Consider the following 22,500-nt stretch of genomic DNA (forward strand, 5'->3'; position numbering starts at 1 on the left):
TAGTTTCTAAAGAAACTGTGGTACTGCGTCGGTGGGAGTGTAATGAATCTTTATGGTATATTTAATTCATTTCCTGGTGAATGATCTCTTTACAATTTTCCATACGAATTACCACTTCACTCGACCGTTTCAGGCCTTAAGCACGGTTGAAATCTAAAACTCAATACTCAACTTGACACTCGAAGCGATCCGACGATCGATCAACACTCAAACTATAAGTCCTTCTACACGTGACTTTCTTCCCGCCACACGTAATGTATGCTTATTTATGTCAAATCTATTTTTAACAGGGAGATTGAAACAGAAATTGATTTTATCAAACGAGTTGATAAAGGTCGAATAACCACCGTAGAAGATTTGGAAAGCTGACGTTTCGAGCGTTAGCCCTTCGTCGGAGCGAATAGAGGAATTGTGGTTGTTGTAGGTTTATATGTGTATGGAGGAGCTTTGCTATTGGTAGAAATAGGGTGACGTGAATTTGTGAATAGATTAATGGAATGAGAGGCGTGCATTGATTCCGTGTGGACAGAGTGTGACTATTTTCGGCCTATCCTTTCACCACGGAAACACAGAAAGCCGTAAAAATCTCTAACAAAAATTTATTTTTCAACTGGGCCCACTCTATCCACACGGAATCAATGAACGCCTCTCATTCCATTATTCTATTAACAAATTCACGTCACCCTATTTCTACCAATAGCAAAGATCCTCCGCACACATATAAACCTACAACAACCACAATTCCTCTATTCCCTCCGACGAAGGGCTAACGCTCGAAACGTCAGCTTTCCAAATCTTTCACGGTGGTTATTCGACCTTTACCAACTCGTTTGATAAAATCAATTTCTGTATCAGATCATATACCGTATGACCTTATATGGAAACTGATTTGGTCGGTCGTTTGTAGAAACTGGGACAAAATCCTGTCGTTCGGTAATTAAAACAGTTCCGAATTTAATGAAAATTTAATATGCAGCGCGGGAGTTGTCAGACTTTAAAACTCGTGTATTGCATATATAATAAGCTGCGTTTACACGAGTAAATGACGTCATTACCCTCTGACGTCTGAATGTGTGTAATGGCGGACCGTGAAATCCAAAACTTCCACTCAAAGTAAAGTGAAGTGTTCAGCAATCACACTTTCAAAGTATGAAGAAGAAAGGAAGTGTTTTTTCGATCATCATTCCCAGCGTCCTTGACTTTGTTTCTACTTAAAAGCACCCGACCCTCAGGGAACAAGGTACCAGTGTTGATTAGATTGTACTTTCAGTAGTTGTTGTTGTTGTTGTTGCTGTTGTTAAAACAGAAACTGAGATATATATTTAAGGTAAGCAAACTTCATCCTGGGTGTAACGTTTTGATGATTTTCTTGTCAAAAGTTCCATTTCAAGGTTTCACCTTCGAAGTAAGAGATTTTTCAACACTATCCAACAAGTACTTCAACCTGTAATAAAAGAAAAACAAATGCTGAGATTGCCCAGCCATCTCCTGAAATAATTCTTGCTCAGTTAAAAGTATTTGTTTTGTCCCATCAAGTTATCAATAATTTTCCCTTCTTAACAGGATTGTCAAAGCACCAACAAGATGGCCTGGACGAACAATAACGCTTTGCCCTGTAACGACGGTGTTGCTTGCACCAGAAACGACAGGTGCTCGAATGGATCGTGTGCTGGAACGCCATTCACATGTCTGTCCTGCGAAGAATGTTACAACGAAGCGTGCCACGTGAAGACGGGATTTTGCGCTATTCAAGAAGGCTGGAAGAAAGTGTGCTCTAGTCATGGTGATATACGGCCGGGATACCCGTGTCAGGTACCGGTAATAGAAAATAAATTTTTAAAAATGGTGGTAATGATGATGACGACAACGACCACGACAAAACACTTACGTCACTGACCAACTTCTAAAACTTTTTTATTTCATATTTTAAAATGTGACAGTAACAACAACAATCAGTGGACCAATAACAATAATTTGTCATGCAGTGACAACAACTTAAATACCAAAGATGATCGTTGCTCGGGCGGGACTTGCGTTGGTAAACCCTACAACTGCCTTCCTTGCGAAACACATGATGGTAGCGGTTGTCCCTTAAAAGCGGGTTACTGTGTAATCATGACTGGTGGCCAAAGGACTTGTTACGCCCAGAATCACCTGAGGCAAGGAAAACCTTGTCAGGTAATAGAAGAACAGGTCTCAAGGGCCTTTTGCGACGCTATCAGCAGTATCTTACTTCATTGCGAGTTGCTAAAAAGTGTCGTGCGGATCAAATGAATGGGCTTTACGAACTATCATCTCCCAGCTGGGGTGAACGTGTGAAGTCTCTTCATAATCGTCAGTCGAATTCGCAGAATTGCTAATTTTGTTTTACATTTTAAAACAGAAAAAAGTCTTCGCCGATGGAAAACACCACAGAACTATCAGGCTGATTAAGTCATTAAGTAACGTTTATGAGCTATAAATAACAATGAGCTGAAAAAATAGCTTCTTTAGTTCTTTGCAGCAACGCGACTGCTGCAATTTTTGAGTCGGATCGGAGGATAAAAGGTTTTCAACGAAGAACTGAAGCTGCAATGCAGTTGTATTTAGCGGAAACGAGGACGCTTGATGTTTTGCTCGCATCTTGAAGTAAAGAAGCAGACTTGGGCCTGAGGAGAAGCCAATGATCTCCTGTGCAAGATGATGGCAATGCAGTGAGTGCCTTAAAAAGGCTATGTTCATTCAACACTAGCGCACAACAACGGGTTCTGTTGGAGGCTAAGAAAAGAACACACTACTTTGCGATAAAATTCCTAGAAATGACAAATCTTACCTTTCTTTTCTCTTTCTTTCTGTCTGTCAGTGGTGTGATCCAAGTATAAGCACGAGCACGTGGTCAAATCGTCAGGGCGTGGCATGTAATGATGGTGATCAGTGCACACGTGGTGACACGTGTCAAAGTGGGCATTGCACGGCCACACCTTTCACGTGTAACTCGCTTTGTCAGTACTGTAATGGCAATGGTTGCAGTCTTAAGACAGGATTTGGGCTTACAAATGTATGCACGTGCAAGATAGGAGGTATGTCTGCTAAAACTGGAGCCCATTACGTGGAGCCTCCATATGTATTATACCCTTCAGTCAACCTTGTCCCCTATCTTATTTTTAAAACTGCTATATCTTTTCATCATTTTGAAATACCTTCCTGTTTTGGATGTGCTGCACGCGATGTAATCAGTGGCCGACCATAGGTCTCTTGTGATTGGCTATTGTGGAAACACTCGTGAAAACCCCCCTGGTATTTGCTTCTAAAAATAAAAAGACACGAGACTGGGTTAACAGAGGGTTAATATAGAAGAAAGAGGAAAAAGAAAAGGAAAGCAACTTTATTTAAGTGTCTAGTCGTTCTAGCGCTGGAGCACTAATTGGGGACACTGTAAACTGAAATCAACAAATAACGCAAATCAAGTCAAATGTTGGTTTTTGAGAAAAAGGGAAACCGGAGTACCCGGAGAAAAACCTCTCAGTACAGAGTAGAGAAACTAACAAACTCAATCCACTTATGACGCCGGATTTGGGAATTGAACCCGGGCCACATTGGTGGGAGGCGAGTGCTCTCACCACTGCGCCGTCCCTGCACCGGCTCCGGGTAATGTGCTCCAGACCAAAAGCAATCCTAAACTGTAGTAAAACAACACTCATGCGAAATACTATCGGCGGTTAAGCCAAAAGTGTAAAACCAGCAAAAACTCCATTAGGCATAAAAGCAGCAACTAATATTCTCAAAACAATTTACATTCGCTCAATGCTGCCCGGTTAAGGGCACTAACTCCGAACAAAGCAATCAAGATGGTTTGTCCAGTGAATAACAGGACAAAAAATCGTAAAAATAGCTACCAGGTGTCAATGCTAAGCATAGAAATGATTCGGATACCCAAGCGATGCGCAGTTAGAGAGAATAACACTTACCAGCCCCTTTGAAAGGAATAGACCATACCAGCCGAATTCGTTCGAAAATCCAACCCGGATTATATTGGTTGGAGATGATACCCAAGCTAATTTATATACGAATGGCTAATAAAGTTAGTCTATGAAGAAGCTGTGGCGCTGAGTTCGTAACAGTTAAAAACACGGAAATTTTGGTAACAGAAAAACTCTACCCTTGGGATGATTAAGAAGCTGACCTTTCGACCGTTAGCCCATCGTCAAAACGAATATCTGAATTGATACAATGTAGCACGAAAAATATAAGTTGTCAAATACGAAAAATTGCTCGAGTAGACTACTCATCCCATAAAATGTGACAAATTCCTGCCTCTCAGTGAGCGCCATTGGAAAACGACCAGGCAACCTTGCCTTGTTTCTGCTTTACCTCCGTCGTCCAAAGGCATTGCTGACGCACTTAACTGCGAATTGTCAACAATTATTTGTTTTGCCATCTACACGATCAAACATATTTGCCATTTGAAGTTGTCACATAAAATTGCTTGTGTAAACGGGGCTTTATTGTACGGTATGATGAGTAACATTTGGCGCGACTTACATACCATATGAGAAACATACGGTATCACTGTACTACTCAATACTGGGCGAAAGGAACCGAACAACAAAAAAAAACAAAACAAAAAGCCTACCCCTACCATGCAACAAAACACTGTTTGATTAATACGGTTTGCTGGTTTGCAGGTTTGCAGAGGCCCTAGCAAATGGTGTTTCTTAAGATGACCCATTCGTGCCAATGCTGTACACTTTACATATTGTTTTGTATGCGTCACATATTCCCGCATGTCCAATGGCAAATCGTGTTAATGTTTTCGTTTAAGTCTAGTGTATATCGCCAAGTGGCACGTCTATTAGAAGCGAAGCTTTTAATTTGACCGAAGGGAGTTTATTTCTGCGGCCTTTTATTTTGCGGGTTTTTTATTCTAAAGGAACTAATTTTTGCGGATCGGGACCAATCCGTAAAAATTAGAGCACGTAAAATTTTCATGCCACACCTACCTCTATCTGAGTCGATAGTGCGCAACATCAACAGATTTTCAAAAATATATATTCTTAGCATGTCCTCGTACTATGGTGATAACACTAAAATGGGGTTTCGACTTGCCAAGCACCTGAGTGAATTGAGTTTAGTTGCACGATCTTGACTACAAAGAGAAGATCATGACCTCAAAGCGTTTAAATTAACTCTGGTTCAGAGCTGGGGTTTTTTAGTTTAAAAATTTCCTTTATTTAGATGCAACGCAGCTCGTGCATTTTGTCGCGCGTGCAGCATCGATCTCTCTTTTGCCCACATTTGGGAATAAATTGGTGTCCTAAAACCCCCAGCTTTGTTCCAAGGATAAGAGTTGCAATTTACAGGTTTCAAGGTCATGTTCTTCTGCTACAAGTTAATGTAACTGTGTTAGGGCACCCATAGGTCATTGCGACCATGAATAACATAAATACAATCAAACACTGACAATATGATTCATTCACAAGGCCAAGACTACAATCATCAGACGGTAAACCCTTCAAATCAGTCAGAGTGGTGTAACCTGTATGACGCAACAGCTCGTGCCAAAGGTGCCTGGTCAAATCACCCAGTAGCTTGTAGACCAGGTAAACGTACTCAGTTCAACATCACTAATATAACTAAACAAACTTTTGTAGCTGATATCTTTTTCTGCGGTGAAACAGACCTTGAAATATTTGTAACTTCTCACGTACAGATTTCTTTGGTTTTTTGTTAAAATGGACAAAATAAGGAAAGGAAGTGGTCTACGGAAAGAAATAGGGGTCACCGAGCATTCAAGAGAGTAAAATCCCTGCGAAGTTCTCATAGCGATTGTTTATTTGCACTGTCACGCCATTGCGCGACTATCCCATGATGCCACATGCTTTCATGTTCCATTCTTGTGGAAAATGTACCCGCCCTTAGCATCGTGTTTACCTTCGTGGTCTACGATGCATGACGTGTGCGTGACATGCGCGAAAAAAATGCGCAGTAGCTATGGGGGACGAACGTCCTTAAAGTCCCTAATCTCGGAACTCAACGCGGCCGACGTACGTCTGATAAATTGTGCCCCCCTTGGACAAAATTCCCTTTTTAGATTTAGAAGCCGAACTTTATTCTGCTAGTCCTGTCGTTGTAATTTTTGCCAAAGTTATATGATAGTTCAAAATGATGTCTTAATTTCGGCCTGTGAACGGTTTGGCGTCTGAATCAAAGCTTCATCTTTAACTGTGCCGTGCTTTTGTCAAATCTCCTGCAAGGATGCGGTAAGAAGGACTGAGACGTTCCCAATTGAATTTCCTTTCGTTACGTATTTACTTCATTAAGCGCTGCGGCGTTTTTTAACTTTTGGGCGCGTCCGATGCGGCGTTTATTTGAAAATCATATTTCTTAAAGTGCCCCTGTGATCAAAAAAGCCACTTCCTTTTTTCCTTCAGATTTTGAAAGTGTGTTTGCTTAACACCTGACTGGCAAAATTTTGAGCTTTGATTTTTATCCAAAGGCCGTTTACTTTGAGTGTAAGTTTTGGATTTCACGGTCCGCCATTACTCACGTTCAAAACTGACCGATTGGACCTCAGACGGTTGGATCCAGGGAAAAGTGACGTCAGAGGCTCCCTAGCTTAAAATTTCAGCGTGTGAACGCAGCTTATTATATATGCAAAGCGTGAGTTTAAAAGTCTGAAAGCCCAAAATCCCCGTGCTGCATATTAATTCTGCGGCGTACACACGTATTGCATTCTTAAACTAGTGAGCCTTTGACGTCGTTTCTCCTCGATCCAGCTCTCTCAATTGCAAGAACATAATGTTAGTAATGGCGGACCATTAAATAGGAAAATTACAGTTAAAATAAAGAGAGCCTTCAAATCAAGGCTTAAAACGTAGGTCACTTAGTGTTTTGTTAACATAGTTTTGAAATCCAAAGAAAAATATGAATTGATTTTTTGGTCACAGGGGCACTTTAAGTCACTGACGACAATAACGATAGATCATTTGTTAATATTATTACTGGGTTGCCAGTATGGCAAACCAGTCGGAAAATGGGTGGCCTTTAGTCGCTTTTTTTTCCATGTCGGGAAAAGTCTTTCCTGACACTCCCATGCAAACTAGTGTCTTTGTGGATAGAGTCATCTGCGCGTAATTTTGTTAGGGGGGTGGTAGAAATGCGTAGATTTTTTCCGGTGGAGACAGTAGAATATTTAATTAACCTGCAATGGCATCGAAAGTCGTTGTAACGCGAATGGCGTTTTAGTGGATCTTTAAACAAAATATACTCTTATGGAGCTCAAGAATGAAAAGTCAATTGTATAAACAAGACAGGGGGTGAAAGATAAATGTCTGGAATCTTAAAAGCGACGACTAATGGACTTCGGCAACAATTTGATCTCCGTATCAACTGAGTGACCTTTGTTTCTAAATTAAATTTTTACTAATTGCGATGTTATGTACAACACTGAAACCAAATGGCAAATTATGTATGAGGGAATCGAACGCCTTGAGTGCATCTGTACGTGTTTACTGCAGTCGCATCTCTCACATTTATTTCGTACTCAACACTGCTCTGTCTTCAGATAAAACATAATTGGAAGTGTGACAGTGAAGATTTATTTGAAAGAAAGCTTGTTCTCGTTAGTCAGTTAGTCAAGAAATTATTTTGAAAGAAAGCTTTTTTGTTCCATTATTTAAGAAAAAAATTCCTCAGAAAGGGGCTTGATCCTGAATTCATTTTGTTGCGTACAGTTGATTTGACACGAAGTGGGTTTCTTGTTTTCACGCACGCAATGAAGTAGGAAGGCTTTTTTTGCCTCTAATGGCAAATACGTTGTTTGTTTCAATAAAACCTTTTGCTAGAAAAGGTTTTTGTGATATTTTCGGCCTTTGTTGATTCATCGTGTTGTGTGATATTCGAGCTTAATAAATTTGCATACGTGGTTTGAAATTGACACCCCACGAGCAGTTTTCCTAAAGATGACAGAAAGTCGTGCTCTTTCTGGCAAATTATTAATAGGTAGCTATACTTTTTAACGTCAGAAAAAGATCCGCTTTGTCACTGTGGTGTAAAGCGAAGTTTTTTTTTTATGAAGCCAAAAATACTTCTTTAAGTTCCTGGTTAATCCAATTTCTTGATACGACTTACTTGTGCGGAGATTGTTTACGGTGATCATGAACACGAAGACTTTTCAAGAATATTATTATACATGCATCGCTTTAATCTAACCCAAAACATTCAGATAGTAAAAAAAAATCATATTTATTTACCTTTTCTTTCGCTTTTGTGTTTGTCAGCATTGTGATTTGCGATAATTCAGGTTGCCGTGTTCGCAAGTGTGTTTTTACATCTCATAGATGTTTAGATTTTCAATTACAATCTCTCTTTTGATTAAAACAGGCAAAGAAGGTTATCTGACCCCGACAGATGAAATGCAAATATTCAGTCAGATATCGCAACAAAATTAAAAAATGAAAGACGGAAGTTTCTCGGCTAAAAAGTACGTTGTTTTATTCTGAAAACGACGAACGATTAACATTCTTCCCTGTAGTTCATTTTCAATGTAAGCAAGAACGTCGACACAAGGTGATCACGTGCACCTTTGTGGATGTCTAGCACGTGATCAATTTCTTCCTTTTAACTGAACATCGACCTTTAATTTCTCTTGATTCAAGGAAGTCAGAGAGTGTTGAAATTTTAGTGTTTTTACGATCTATTGCCCTTAATCTTTCGCTGAGAATTGGAAATCAGAGTTTTATATGCAAACTATGTTATTTTTTTCTTCATCTGTCTTTTGGCTACCCTGAGTGCCAGAGAAATTTTTTCAAGGTCGTAGAAAACGCTCCGCAACTCCAGATTAACGGTCGACCGTTGACCGGTGAGGTCTCTCCAACCTTGAGAAAAAATCCTCTGGCACCAAGGGTATCTTTTAGCTTGCCTTTTACTGTTAACTCCCGGCTTTTAAGGTACTGTCATGCCAAAAAAAAGAAAAGAAAAAAAAATTCCTGCCATCAGATTAGAATGAAAAGAAGAGGAATTATGAAGCGTCCCTCCTTAGTGTGTGAAATAAACGTTTGCTCAGTGCAGCTGCAAGGCATGCATGACATGCAGGAAAACGTCTTCTGAAAACGGGACAGGACATCAGGGGCTGATTTGGGGGGAGGGGGCCTAGTCTCGACGCAATTTCTTCGGTCTCCCTCTTTCTGGAATTTCCGGATTCGCCTCTGGGTCCTAATCAACGTGAGAACATGCGAGCCAAAGGGCCACTGCCTCGAATGGTCTAAATGACCCCCCACTTAAAAAAAAATAATAACTGGAACGCTGCAGTTCAACGCCACCCAACTCAGTCCCTCTATTTTTGTGTCACAAGTACCACAGACAGCCCAGTTTGCGCTCGTGGAGCGTCTAGTTTAAAACAAAAACGTGTTCCAATGTCTCTCTTCTTTGCTGAGATAGAACTGTAATTTTCTGGCTTGTGATCAACGTTGAGAAAATTAACCGTGTACTTGTTTTTTCTTAAAATCTTCGAATAAACGCCGCACTTTTCTGATTGGGTGAGGTGTTTATTAGAGGGCGGCGTTTATTGGTTCTTTTCCTTCCATCTGTAGCGTTTAATCGAGGGCGGTGAATAATCCTGTAAATACGAGTAATTAATTGCTATTCTCCAATTCACTGAGGTACGGCTGGTGTTTTGTTTTTCAACACAGTGAATGGCGGTTGGTCAAGCTGGGGTGCATGGAACTCTTGTAACAAAAGTTGTGGAATGACTTCCCAAAGCCGTTTCAGAAGCTGCACAAACCCATTCCCAAGGTATTGTGGGCGATCTTGCCAAGGGTCATCGAGGCAATCCAAATTGTGTCGCTACAAACCCTGTCCAGGTGAGTTTCACGATGTCGACTTCACTCCCATCTCTTTTCCCGTCTTTTCACTGAATAAATCACTTTGCATTGCAACACAGTGAATGGGGGTTGGTCAAGCTGGGGTAGATGGAGTTCTTGCAGCAGAACATGTGGAACTGGTTCTCGAAACCGATACAGAAGCTGCAGCAATCCACCTCCAAAAAATGTGCAAAAATTAAGACGGCTCTGAACCACACGTACAGAATTTTTTTAAACTTTGCCAAAAGTTACATCTTATCCTACTAATCAAAATTCTGTAATAAGAAAAAAATTCACTGTGCCGTTTTTGAAATATAAGCGCTTAAAGCTGAAATTAAGGGTGTTTTTAGCAGGTCATAGTATTGCTATGGTAACCTATTGTGTCACAAAAATAATACCAACGTGTTCACCAGTGATTGGGCAGTTTTTTGATACCATGATTGTAGCATCAATTGATAAAGGGTAGTAATTATGACCCATCAAAAATCTACGTCTTGGAAAGTGCTGGAAACTGCATTGAGGCACCTTAAGTGTACAATTCGTTCTCTCACCGCAACGACCAGGTTGAATGCATGTAGAAATAGTAAATGAATTGTATTCTTCTCCCAAACTGATTGTAGTGAACGGTGGTTGGTCAAGTTGGGGTGGATGGGATTCTTGTAGCAGAACATGTGGAACTGGTTCTCAAAACCGGTATAGAAGCTGCAGCAAGCCACCTCCAAGATATGGCGGAATATCTTGCACAGGGACATCGCGCCAATCGAAGTCGTGCACCATCAAACCTTGTCCTGGTAAGAATAAGCTTCAAAAGACAATTTACGCTTCTAATCTCTCCTTAAAATGAGATTCTTTTATCCAGACAATTTCCGTGGACATTTAACTGATCAATTTGTTTTCTCGCCAAAATGATCAGGTTTCATACATGTACAAATGGTAACTGAATTGTATTCTTCTCCCAAACTGATTGTAGTGAACGGTGGTTGGTCAAGCTGGGGTGGATGGCGTTCTTGTAGCAGAACATGTGGTAGTGGTTCTCAAAACCGGTATAGAAGTTGCAGCAATCCACCTCCAAGAAATGGAGGAATATCTTGCCCTGGGACATCGCGCCAATCGAAGTTGTGCAACATCAAACCTTGTCCTGGTAAGAATGAGCTGCTAAAAACAATTTGCGCTTCTAATCTCTCCTTGAAATGTTATTATTTTTTCCGGACAACTTCCTTGGCTATTTACGGTACAATTTGTTTTCTCACCAAAACGACCAGGTTTAATGCATGTACAAATTGCAAGTGAATTGTATTCTTCTCCCAAACTGATTGTAGTGAACGGTGGTTGGTCAAGTTGGGGTGGATGGGGTTCTTGTAGCAAAACATGTGGAACTGGTTCTCAAAACCGATATAGAAGCTGCAGCAATCCACCTCCAAGAAATGGCGGAATATCTTGTCCAGGGATATCGCGCCAATCGAAGTCGTGCACCATCAAACCTTGCCCTGGTAAGAATGAGCTGCTAAAAACAATTTACTCTCCTAATCTCTCCGTAAAAATGTAATTCTTTTTTCCGGACAATTTCCGTGGACATTTAACTATACAATTTGTTTTCTCACCGAAACGACCAGGTTTAATGCATGTGCAAATGGTAACTGAATTGTGTTCTTCTCCTAAACTGATTGCAGTCAACGGTGGTTGGTCAAGCTGGAGAGGATGGGGTTCTTGCAGCAGAACATGTGGAACTGGTTCTCAAAACCGATATAGAAGCTGCAGCAATCCACCTCCAAGTAATGGCGGAATATCTTGCATTGGATCATCGCGCCAATCGACGTCGTGTACCATCAAACCTTGTCCTGGTATGAATGAGCTACTAAAAACAATTTACGCTCTTAATCTCTCTCTCTCCCTCTCTCTCGTTGAAAAGTGGCTCTTTTTACCAAATAATTTAAGTGGACATTTAACTGTATGATTTCCTTTTGATCGGATTTCATGCACGATCAAATGGTAGCTGAATTGTATTCTTCTCCCAAACTGATTGTAGTGAACTTAACGGGTGGTTGGTCAAGTTGGGGTAGATGGGGATCTTGCAGCAGAACATGTGGAACTGGTTATCAAAACCGATACAGAAGCTGCAATAATCCACCACCAAGTAATGGCGATAATTTACCAAAGTTAATTTACCAAATTTAATAAACTTTTATTCTTTGGTCATACTGATTTCAGTGAACGGTGGTTGGTCAAGCTGGAGCAAATGGAATTCTTGCAGCATGCCGTGTGGCACTGGCTCCCAGGAACGTTCTAGAAGCTGCACGAAACCGCCACCTAGATATGGCGGAAAATCTTGCTTAGGAACAGCGCGGGATAAGCGATCCTGCAACCACCTTCCCTGCCCTGGTAAGTTTAAATTTGGACAAGTTTTCAATAAGCCATACTTAAGAGTTGCATGTTTTTCCTTTCGCAACGTTCCCATTTTCTCAGTCTTTTAATGTCATGTTTTACTAGCTCTTTAGTTGTACCTTTTTTTTTCGTTTTTTTGTTTTGCTATAGTTGGTAACTCTCAGAGCGTTGTCCGCCTTCACCTAAAATCTTTGTCGTCACCAATATCGAAACATCGCTCTAAAGCCATTTGAAATTTATCCTCACAGGCGGAGTGTTGGAAGGTTATCCCTAAGTACTTCGACGAGGTTATCCCTAAACCGGGTTAAATACCGGTACCATGGCAATCATCAGGGTTAATATGAATCATCTCAACTCGTATCGAGGAGTAATTAAGTCAAAATGGGACGTGCTCTTGCAGTAGACTTAAATCTAGAGTTAATCGTTTTTTATTGGTTGTGGTTTTCGTGTTCCATTGCAAATATAAAAGCAACGGTTTCGATTGATTTGTTAGATCCTGCGTTTTCAACCGACGTAAACTGAAGCAGAACTGACACAGTTAAAAAAGCACGCCTTGCGATTGATTCGGTTTTCGCGGGCTTTTTAAAGTAACGCGCGGACAATATTTGCTCTTAAAGTGCGAAAAACTGTGCTAACGACCATTTCTGGGAGTTGCATGTACTACGTTTCAACTAGCCTAAGATTTGTGTCTTCTACCCCAACGCGACAATGTTTCTTCGACCCTCACTTAATGCCTTACATAAGCAAACGATTATCTGTGCATTTTCCCTATTACGCGGCCTTTCGCGTCGAGATGCTTTTAAAAGAGAATTTGAAATAAAAAGACTGCATTTAAAATTACAAGCTGAGGAACCATTTTAAAAAGTCACCAGGCGTCAACTAAACTTTCTAGGCAACACCAAACCGTTGCACTACTAGTTTACTCGAGTAACTTTGACATAAACTGAACAGTAATCAATTTTTCGCGCGAACTAGTCATCTTAACAGTCATTACGCGAAAGTTTGTCAAGTGGACTTCCTCACTTCTCTTTTGACACGAAGCGATTGACTTCGCTTTTGATAGCCTGAGTGCTAATTTGACTTAAATATATTGGTGTTTTGGGTACTTCGCATATAATGTCATGCTCGTCATCAATTAATACCATCTATGTCTAGAAATGCCAAATTTTACCGAGCTTGAAAAAAAAACCTCTGTATCTGTCTCGGTTTTCCCTTGATTCTTTATTCGCACACAAAAGATGAAAAAGAAGACACTTAATCGCTTGAATAAACACACGATAACGGTAGCTCTAAAACAAAATATTCGTTGGATTCTCTGCATAATTTAACACATAATTTCAAGTATTGAAAATGTTGTACTGGAAATTGCTAATAGCATGTAAAACTAACGGAGCAAAAAAATTTGAATCTCTGGTAGGATACTCTCGATTAACGTATTAAAATCTCTGTGTATCTTAGAGAAGATATCAAAGACGGCACGACTAGGATATATCAGCAACCAGTCATTGACTGCAGTCATTGACTGGCTATCCTTCTTAACTGCGATTTCGTTCTTTGATATTTTTAGGTTAAATTGCCATTTGGACATTCAATCACAAGCCTGCGGGCGTTGGCTCACAGTTCCTTAGAGTTTACATCTGGTCAAATTCAGTTAACTCACTTACCTTGAAATCTTTTAGTTGATGGAGACTGGTCGAGTTGGAGCACGTGGACAACTTGCAGCAGATCATGTGACTCCGGGATAGAAGTTCGAACGCGGAGTTGTTCAAAGCCATTGCCTCAATATGGCGGGAAGAAGTGTCCAGGAGCGGCAAACCAACAGCGCGAATGCAACACTCATTCATGCCCAGGTAACAACCAAGGAAAGGACAATTCTACATAGTTGATGCATCCCAATTAAAGAGCTTCTAGCCACCTTTAGATTGGAGTTCGCTTACAAGCAAGGATGAAGGGGTTGGAGTTTGAACTTTGGTGAACACGAGCATTGGGTCTTGAGATCAATTTTTTTGGTAGCGCATGCACAGAACGTAAAACTTGTAATCATAATACCATTCACAATAGGTGATTTACAAGATGACGACATTTTATCAAAAAGACAATTGTTCGTGTTTCCCCAACAACAGACGATAAGATAGCTTTGTTTTGATTGACTCTTACAACAGTGGGCGTGTTGAATCTCCCAAGGGAGGTGTTCTGTAAATAAATCTACTCGGGAAAAGGTTGACTTCAAGGCCAAGTATGGGAGAGGAAGGCTCCCCTTGATGAGTTTCTGACGCCCACAATGTGAGCTGAATACATAGATATATATTGTCCTGCCATTTCGGGAGCGATCATGTACGGAGTATACTCTTGAAATCAAGGACACCAAACGAAGAGACCTTATACTCCTTCATCAGCAAAACATCGTTCGGCCTTTCTTTTAGCTGCCTGTTCTTTCGTGTATTTATTCGTTTATCCAGGTTACATCTTTTCCTTTCTTTTTTTAATCACATAATTATATCGTTCTTTCAGTCAACGGTGGTTGGTCTGCCTGGTTTGTGTCAAGACCTTGCAGTCTTTCCTGTGGCGGTGGAACAGAGATACTATCACGCACTTGCACCAATCCAGCCCCAAAACATGGCGGAGAATTTTGTCAAGGAGACACAAGAAAGGAACAAGTGTGCGCAAGCAATCCTTGTCCAGGTTAAGAAATATGCTTTCTCTTCCGTGCGAAAAAGAAAGCAATGGCAATTTTAGAGCTTGGGAACATTTATTCAAACACCCATCCGTCTGTCCGTCTGCTAGTTTGTCGCTTCGCTCATTCCGCGCTGGCTCCTTCGTTGATTCAATCGTTCGTTTTATTCATTCATTTTTTTTCTTTCGTTTATTCACTCACATGTTCATTGATTCATTTTGTTGTGTTTTTGGGTATTTTCTACAATCTCAATGTGGGTCTTGAATTGTTATATCTTAGTCCAGGGTGGTTGGTCCAGTTGGTCTGTACTGACTCCGTGTAGTGTTACGTGCGGCAACGGAACAGAGATACTGTCACGTACTTGCACTAACCCCGAGCCTAAACATGGCGGAGAATTTTGTCAAGGAGACACACAGAAGAGACAAGTGTGCACACAGAAGCCTTGTCCAGGTTAGTAAACTATGTTTTTGCCAGCGTGCGAGTTACAATAGATGATTCATCCTCGTTTCCGCTGCTCATGTATCCATCCAGTGTTCTAGTTCCCTATACACACATTCATTCGGCAAACATCCACCCATTCACTTACCTGGACAATTTAAGAAATTGACCTTTATAGACAAAAAATTCAGGTGGCTTCAACGAGACTCGAAGCCATAAACTCTTTGATGCCGGTGCAACGCTCTGCAACCTGAGTTGCGAAGCCACTCTTTTGGAAGCAGGTCAATTCTTTGGGTTAGTCAAATTACTCTCTTGGTCTATGAGTACACTCCCACATTAAGTAAACTTCATTTCGTTTCTGTCCCTTTTTTGTAAACCCTAGTGGACGGAGGCTGGTCCAGTTGGGACATTTGGTCACCTTGCACCAAAACCTGTGAATTCGGGACGCAAATTCGAATACGAAATTGCAGCCAGCCTCGGGCTCAGTATGGCGGGAAAACGTGTCCAGGAGCAGCAGTGGAAGAGCGAGTGTGCAACTCTCATTTATGTCCAGGTTAGCCATGCATTGCTCAATATATGATTCATTTGATATATCATTTCGTCTACTACCCTAAATTCTGTTTAGAAACCAGAGATCAAAGCCGTTGTGTTAGCCAACTCTAGGGATAAAGGCATTTCCGTCTTATATTTCGATGATGATTTTTTCCTAAAATCCTATCTCAGTGCAGCGCCCAAACGGGGAAGGATTTCCTGAGGAAGTGAAATGTTTACTACACGGAAATAATTGTAGCAAATTCGTAAGCAGATTTGTCCTCATTTTTGTAAGCAAAGTTGTGCTTCGATTCCAAATGCTGCCCTTGCATGATGTTACAACAACCCTTTTTGGTAACGGGAGCCTTAAGTTCAGGAAACGACAATTCTATAAAACAAAACCGCTTTCTACTTGTTGTTCTAACGTCACAGTGCATGATGGCTTCTCGCAGAGGTCACCTTTCTCTAAAAAAGCGACTCATGGTCACCAATATAAAAAAGTGATTGTGTTTATTTTTAAAGTCCGCAAAGCGGTGAGATTTCGCCTTTTAAACAACTAACACTTTTCATTACATCTCGAAGTGGATGGTGGCTGGTCTGAATGGAGCGGCTGGACAGATTGCAGTGTAACATGTGGAAACGGTACAAAGTCACGTGCAAGGAATTGTAACAACCCAGCACCAATCGCTGGTGGAAGACATTGCAAGGGACTTTCCGAAGATGTCAAATCATGCAACGCTTCTAACATATGTTACGGTGAGTGTTAAGCTACAACAGTGTTTTTTTTCAGCTAGGTTGCAAAAGAAACAAGAGGGTGCTTGTAAAATACGGTTAAGACCGGAGAATTGAAGTAGCCATCCAGCTATTTCTATCGATCATCTCTGTTAACTGTAATAACTCACTCGCTTTCAAGTATTTTACACGCTGTCCATAATAACTGTTTTAAACTAGTTTGCAAGCTAAATTTTCGAACATGTAACCTCAGAGATACAAAGTAAGAAATGGAGAAACCATATCTGAAGTGAAGGTTGTCTGGTATTCATGATCATCTATGGGTTGAGCTTCCCTTTCTGGTTTTGGTCTCAACAAAGTAGAAATATATCTTCAGCATTCCGACGCTTTTTCAGTTTTCCTTTCCTGTGTTGTAAATTTTTGCTTGACAATTTCTTCTTGGGGATGATAAAACGAGCGTTTCCGAGTTCAAATAGTTTTCGCGGAAAACAAAATGTTTTCTTGTGCCTGAAACGCAAGCGGTAAACAACATGACCCCAGGCAGCATAATCTCTTTAATCGATTTTCTATTCTGAGTGCAAAAGATATTTCAAAATAGTTCATCTTTGAACAGCCAGGCAGCTGATAAAACATTTTTCCGGCCCTTAAAGAACGAGCCCCTTCCCTTATCACGAGCTACCAACATTAAAAAAGGGGTAAGGGATGGGCGAATATTAGGAGTGGAAAATGGGAAATTTCCGCTTTGGAAGAAAACGTCCCTTCTCGGGGAATTTCTCGATCAGTGTTTTTTTTCCCTGACTGTAGTTTCTAGCGCCCTACAATCACTCTATAATCAGTATCTTTACCGCAATTTTGGACAAGAAGGAAAAACACCTAAAAATTAATAGAAATCGACGGATGGCAAACAAAGCTTGAGCGAGTAGAACTGATCTTGATGGACGTCCATAGACAGGAAGCTATAATTACTAGAATGAGTGCAAGCATTTGGTTGAAGCAGGGAACTTAATTGTTAATATGAGGCAAGAAAGTGATGTCTACCTTCTTTGTAGATACAAACCAAAAATGTGCGTCGACGATCTGAGACTTTTAACAAAAACCTATGAATGTAAATGCTCTTTTTAAATAAAGAGCTTTCCCTTCCTTGCAGAATACTTCCTGAATAAATTCGATCATAGAAAAAAATCATTTTTTGACGTATAACTAGTCCGATTTAAAACAACCTTGAGTTCTTTTAAATGTAATCAGTGTCAAAAATAATCGAGGCCAAGGGTTGTAAAATGCGTTCCTTTACCTTTTAAAAAGAAAACTGTCTCAGTGGATGAAAACTGGAATGACAGAATAAAGTAGAACTTAATCTCACACTCGTGACATGCGGGGAAAAAGATGACGTCAGAGAGGTTTCAGCAGGATGATTTATGCATATTGACGTTTTCGTTACTTAGGGATTCCCCACTGAGTCTTAAAACCGTCTGGCGTTGGACAGAGTAAAATCTGTCAGTGCCCCTCTCAGGAAGTAATGGGCTAATTGCTTAAGACTTTGGCGATTTTTTTCGACATTGTGTCAAAGCCGAAATAAATCTGACCAGTTTTTCAAGTTTCACTCTATTTCCAAATGGCGTGACACTGTCACTCATTGATCAGAGATATTGACGTATTTTCAATTTATTTTGGCAGATAACATTGGTTGCTACGGTAGATTTCCTCGGTCCAGTCTGCTTCGCGGTTTCCGTGACGAGATTGAGTGGTTTAAACCGCCACTCAAGAAACAGATGGACAAAGTGGTTGAAAAGTGTTCACGCATAGCCATGAAAGAGAGACTAACATTCTTCGCTGTAGAAGACTATGGAAACTGTTACGGAACGCAAGAATTTTTTGCTGGGAGTGTGCCCAAGTCATTCAAGTGCAATTTCGGAGTCGGTTTGGAGAATTTTTTCTACGTATACAAAGTTTTCTTGTGATTTCTAAAGGAAAGACCTTAAGTATGAAGCTTTTTAAGATCCCAACTTTGCCTATTAAACTCTGTCTATCAACAGATATTGAGAGACAAACGATTTCTTTTACTAAGAAATAAGTTAAACGTTTCCGCAGAGCTCCTCTTTTATGTGTTTTTTTGCCGCAACTTGCTGTTCTGCCTGTTCCAGGTCGTCGGAGGATGGGGACGAGCAAAATTGTGGCCAGGGCGAGAAAATGTCGAGGGAAGACTGGGGTAGTGGCGCGGTGCCGCCCTATTATCCGAATCTTCGCCCCACCCACCGAGAGCTTGGAACACGCTCCTTGCTTGCAGGATAGTGAGAAGCACGTTCTTTGTGATGTCACAGATGTCCCTTCACTCTTCTCGTTAACTTTTTGCCTCATTCGACGCCAGAAATTGTCTCTTACTTTTTAATGAAGAACCCTTCCAATGAAGAAGCTATAAGTAGTTAAGAAAATAATCTCACCCAAATGCTATTTGTTGAGTTTAGACATTAAAGAACCACTTCTTGATGTAATAGGCCATTTCCGAGTTCACATCTGCCTCCTCTTCAAAGCGAGTCTAATTGCGAAGTTATTCTTATGAAAAGTAGTTTTCAATCATATGTAAAGTAGAACTAATTACCATCTCAAAAACTTCGCACTTAGACTCGCTTTCAAATGGCGGCAGACATGAACACGGAAATGGCATAGAGAGTTTGGATACGTCAGAATTGTAGAAAAACGAGGCCTGTGTTGCGGTTTTCATTGCCAGAGCCAATCTTAAGTATTATCGTTGGTTAAATGAACCTTCCACCAAAAGCAAACATATTTTTACCACTTTCGCATTAAAAAGTTAGCAAAAAAGCTGTCATTTGGACCATGGTCAGCCAGCGTTCTATGAGTTGCATTAATTTATTCCTTGTTTGAGGCAATGAAAAAAGCAACAACTGCCTTGCCATGCAATATTTCTTTTAATGCACGAATGGAAGACAGTTTGCAAGATACAGTAATGGCAATAACCGATAAATCCATATCTTTCACGAGCTCGGTTGTGGGTCAAATGACAACTAACTTCGCTAGCTTTACGTACCTTGTGCGGTAGATACGAAAAAGCTAATTGTCGAGGGGAAAAAATGCAAAATATGTTTGTTAAAGCATGAGGTGATTTATGGTCGACGTTGCAACTAAAAATATGACTTTCGTTACACTTAAAAAAAAACGAACCAACAAGATACCGGTCAATCTTGATCTCCTTACATTCAGCGGAGTGTTCTTTGAAAGTCAATGAGATTTTAAAGGTTGGACTTGGAAAGAGTCTTCCCGTTAAATATTTTCGGTATTTGAAAAAACAAAGTACGCCTGAAAAGTTGGGGAGATTTCGGGGCGTTCCTCGGGTACCAAAATTTCGAGGATGATTCATGAAGGACGGTGCCTACTATTGTTATTGCGCATACGTCCTGCGCAGCTCGAGATACTCAGGTTTCCTATGGGCTGTGCTCAGTAACACAGGGATATTTTTGCCCGGTTTAAAACTATACGGAGAAAGCTGAACTTAGCAAGCGTTCTTGGTATTCAAAAAGAAAATTGGAGGTAACCATGGATTTTTCTGAGATAAATTGGCTTCAATTTGGAAAAGAACGCCATACATTACTTTGTATCTTAAAGCTTTTTACAAATATTGTTGATCGATTATCTTTGAAAAATACGTGGTTACCCACAATTTTCTTTTTCGATTTCAATAACACTTGTTGAGATCTGCTCATCCCGCATGTTCATACACCACACAAAAATACCTTTGAATTAGTAAGCACCGTCTTTAATTCTGTACCGGTTTGGAACGGGGCAGCTTCAGTCAGCAAAATATGAACCAAGGCGTTGTCAGACTCGGAAAACCATAACCATGAGCCTACAACTCAAACATTAGGTCTAGTAACGGCATTTTCACTGATCAAGCTATTTTTAGACGCGTTCTTAAATAAGATTTGGCTTGCACGAGTGGCCATTCTCAATCCCTCAAGTATAAAAGACTTGTGATTAACTGGAAAGGTCTGGTTTCGTGGCAAAATCGATTTAAAAATAACTCGGTCTGTAAGCTCCGCTACACCAAAGTTAATGCATGGAGATCGTTATGAAACTGGACAAGTTCCTTTGTTTCATGTTTTTGTCCGTAGTTTTGGCCTTGTGACCCTGCACAAAACACACCTTTTTTAGAGAAGATAACCAATCAAATCCTTCGTTTAAATTATGCGCAACTAATTTGCGAAGCCGTGCGAAGCGAAAACAAAAGATTGTGCAGGGTCACGGTCAATTCAACATCGATTGCAATAACATTGTTCTCGCTTTTGAAAGTTCTAAGGTTTCATAACCAGTCCCTCGATTAACTATGGTCCTAGTCATTGGCTCCTGGAGAGGAAGATAGTTATTTCCGCACCTATCGCAAACCCCCCTGTGAATTTTTTGTATTTCGTTTTTTGTACATAAACCTTTCAAATACATGAAAACTTTCACATTTGACAAACTACTTGTAAATACGTCAACTCAACAACCCATGCAACGGTGTTCAACTTACAACCGTGCGACTCTTGCAAGGGGGCATGACAATCACTTATATTCGCACACCGTGATTGGCGGATAATTTGTAAGAAAAAAAACTTCCTTAGGGGGCCACGGTAAGGCGCATCGCACTGTAAGCCCCGGCTACACGTTCCAACATTGTTATAAAGCATTTGTTGGATCAAGATAACAATGTTAGGACGTGTAGCATACATGTTTGATGATGTTTGTTAAACATCGTTTGTTAGAAGAATGTTTCGACCAAACATTTTGTCTTCCTTCCGACATGTCAGAACAATGTTGCATTGCAAAGACCAATCAGAGTTAAGGTATCAGTATACCCCAAACTGGATAATTATGCCAAATTTTAGTTTTTGATATTTCCAGGTACATCTCATTGAGTTCTCTTAATTTCAAAAAGCTCTGCGATAAAAGGTTCCTTCTAGACAAAATTATAAAGGAAAAACGGTGTCATATCAATTTAAACTGCCATTAAAAGTCACGTGATAGAAGCACAGCATGTTTTGCTTTGCATCGCGCGATTAGTCTGTCACGCGTAAACGATTTGTTTGTTGTGGAAGATGTCTTCTAAAAGGAAACGCAAAAGATCGTGTCCTTTTTTAAGTGTGAAAACTGAAAAAGACACCGAAACGGAAAACCTCAAAAGCAGTTAATAAGGAATGGGCTGAAGCGTTCACCGCTAGTGAAATAGCCGAAATCCACAGCGATCGCCTTTCTTTTGATAATTTCTCGGCTTCTTCTCCTTGATTTGTAACCACTAACGGTACTCGAGAAAAATTAAGACCTTTATCTCTTGTGCTTTTGCTTCCACAATCGACCATCAAGCAAAATACCATATTCGCATGAAGCATGCAAGCGCATTTGTTTACACTTTTGGTCCACCAATATGGCGGCGTAGCGACGATTGCCAAGCTTTTGGTCACGTGAGTGAAAACGATCTAATGGCTCATAAATTGCTATTGTCTCTGTAAGAAGATCCCTCACTCTATCGATCAACAGGTAATTACAGGTGTATTTTGCTTTATTGCTTTATTTCTCAAAACTAAAATTTCATTGAATGAGGCGCACGTTTCCAGTTCGTTTACAGCAAGTTTTCATCCTTTTTCGCTGAGATTTGGCAAGAATGTTGCCAGATAATGTGGCAAAAAACTGTGTCAGGAAATTTTTTTTTTTTGCCGCCTTCGAAAGTAATGAGTATTTAAACAAAGCTAATGCGTGTTTTATAAGAACTTAAGTTTAACAGCGTATAAAAAACAAACCAGGCAATTAATCAAAATTCCCCGACACAGTTTTTTAAATGAAGGTGTGCAGATAACGTAACGATGTTGCTCGCTTTTTCCGGTTAAATTCTGACCGGAAACGAACTCAATTTGTAAA

The 22,500-nt window shown here is 40.4% G+C and overlaps 1 protein-coding gene across 3 annotated transcripts in view; it reads left to right on the forward strand.

Moving 5' to 3' along the window:
- LOC137992387 (SCO-spondin-like) overlaps positions 1 to 21,541 on the forward strand; it is a 49,984-nt gene extending 28,443 nt beyond the window's left edge. Inside the window, exons 4-18 of one of the 3 annotated variants that reach the window (XM_068837711.1) lie at positions 1,564 to 1,812; positions 2,843 to 3,059; positions 5,460 to 5,579; positions 9,669 to 9,839; positions 10,460 to 10,630; positions 10,810 to 10,980; positions 11,159 to 11,329; positions 11,510 to 11,680; positions 12,048 to 12,218; positions 13,901 to 14,071; positions 14,733 to 14,903; positions 15,175 to 15,345; positions 15,716 to 15,886; positions 16,447 to 16,620; positions 18,271 to 21,541. In XM_068837711.1, coding sequence (XP_068693812.1) covers positions 1,564 to 1,812; positions 2,843 to 3,059; positions 5,460 to 5,579; positions 9,669 to 9,839; positions 10,460 to 10,630; positions 10,810 to 10,980; positions 11,159 to 11,329; positions 11,510 to 11,680; positions 12,048 to 12,218; positions 13,901 to 14,071; positions 14,733 to 14,903; positions 15,175 to 15,345; positions 15,716 to 15,886; positions 16,447 to 16,620; positions 18,271 to 18,554 — 2,754 coding nt within the window. In that variant the 3' untranslated portion in view covers positions 18,555 to 21,541. The remainder of the gene's footprint in view (positions 1 to 1,563; positions 1,813 to 2,842; positions 3,060 to 5,459; positions 5,580 to 9,668; positions 9,840 to 10,459; positions 10,631 to 10,809; positions 10,981 to 11,158; positions 11,330 to 11,509; positions 11,681 to 12,047; positions 12,219 to 13,900; positions 14,072 to 14,732; positions 14,904 to 15,174; positions 15,346 to 15,715; positions 15,887 to 16,446; positions 16,621 to 18,270) is intronic. The other 2 variants (XM_068837713.1, XM_068837712.1) reach the window with 2 other exon arrangements.
- Positions 21,542 to 22,500: the final 959 nt, after the last annotated feature.

The sequence above is a fragment of the Montipora foliosa genome, chromosome 2 (genome assembly GCF_036669935.1).
Source record: "Montipora foliosa isolate CH-2021 chromosome 2, ASM3666993v2, whole genome shotgun sequence".
Taxonomy (NCBI): domain Eukaryota; kingdom Metazoa; phylum Cnidaria; class Anthozoa; order Scleractinia; family Acroporidae; genus Montipora; species Montipora foliosa.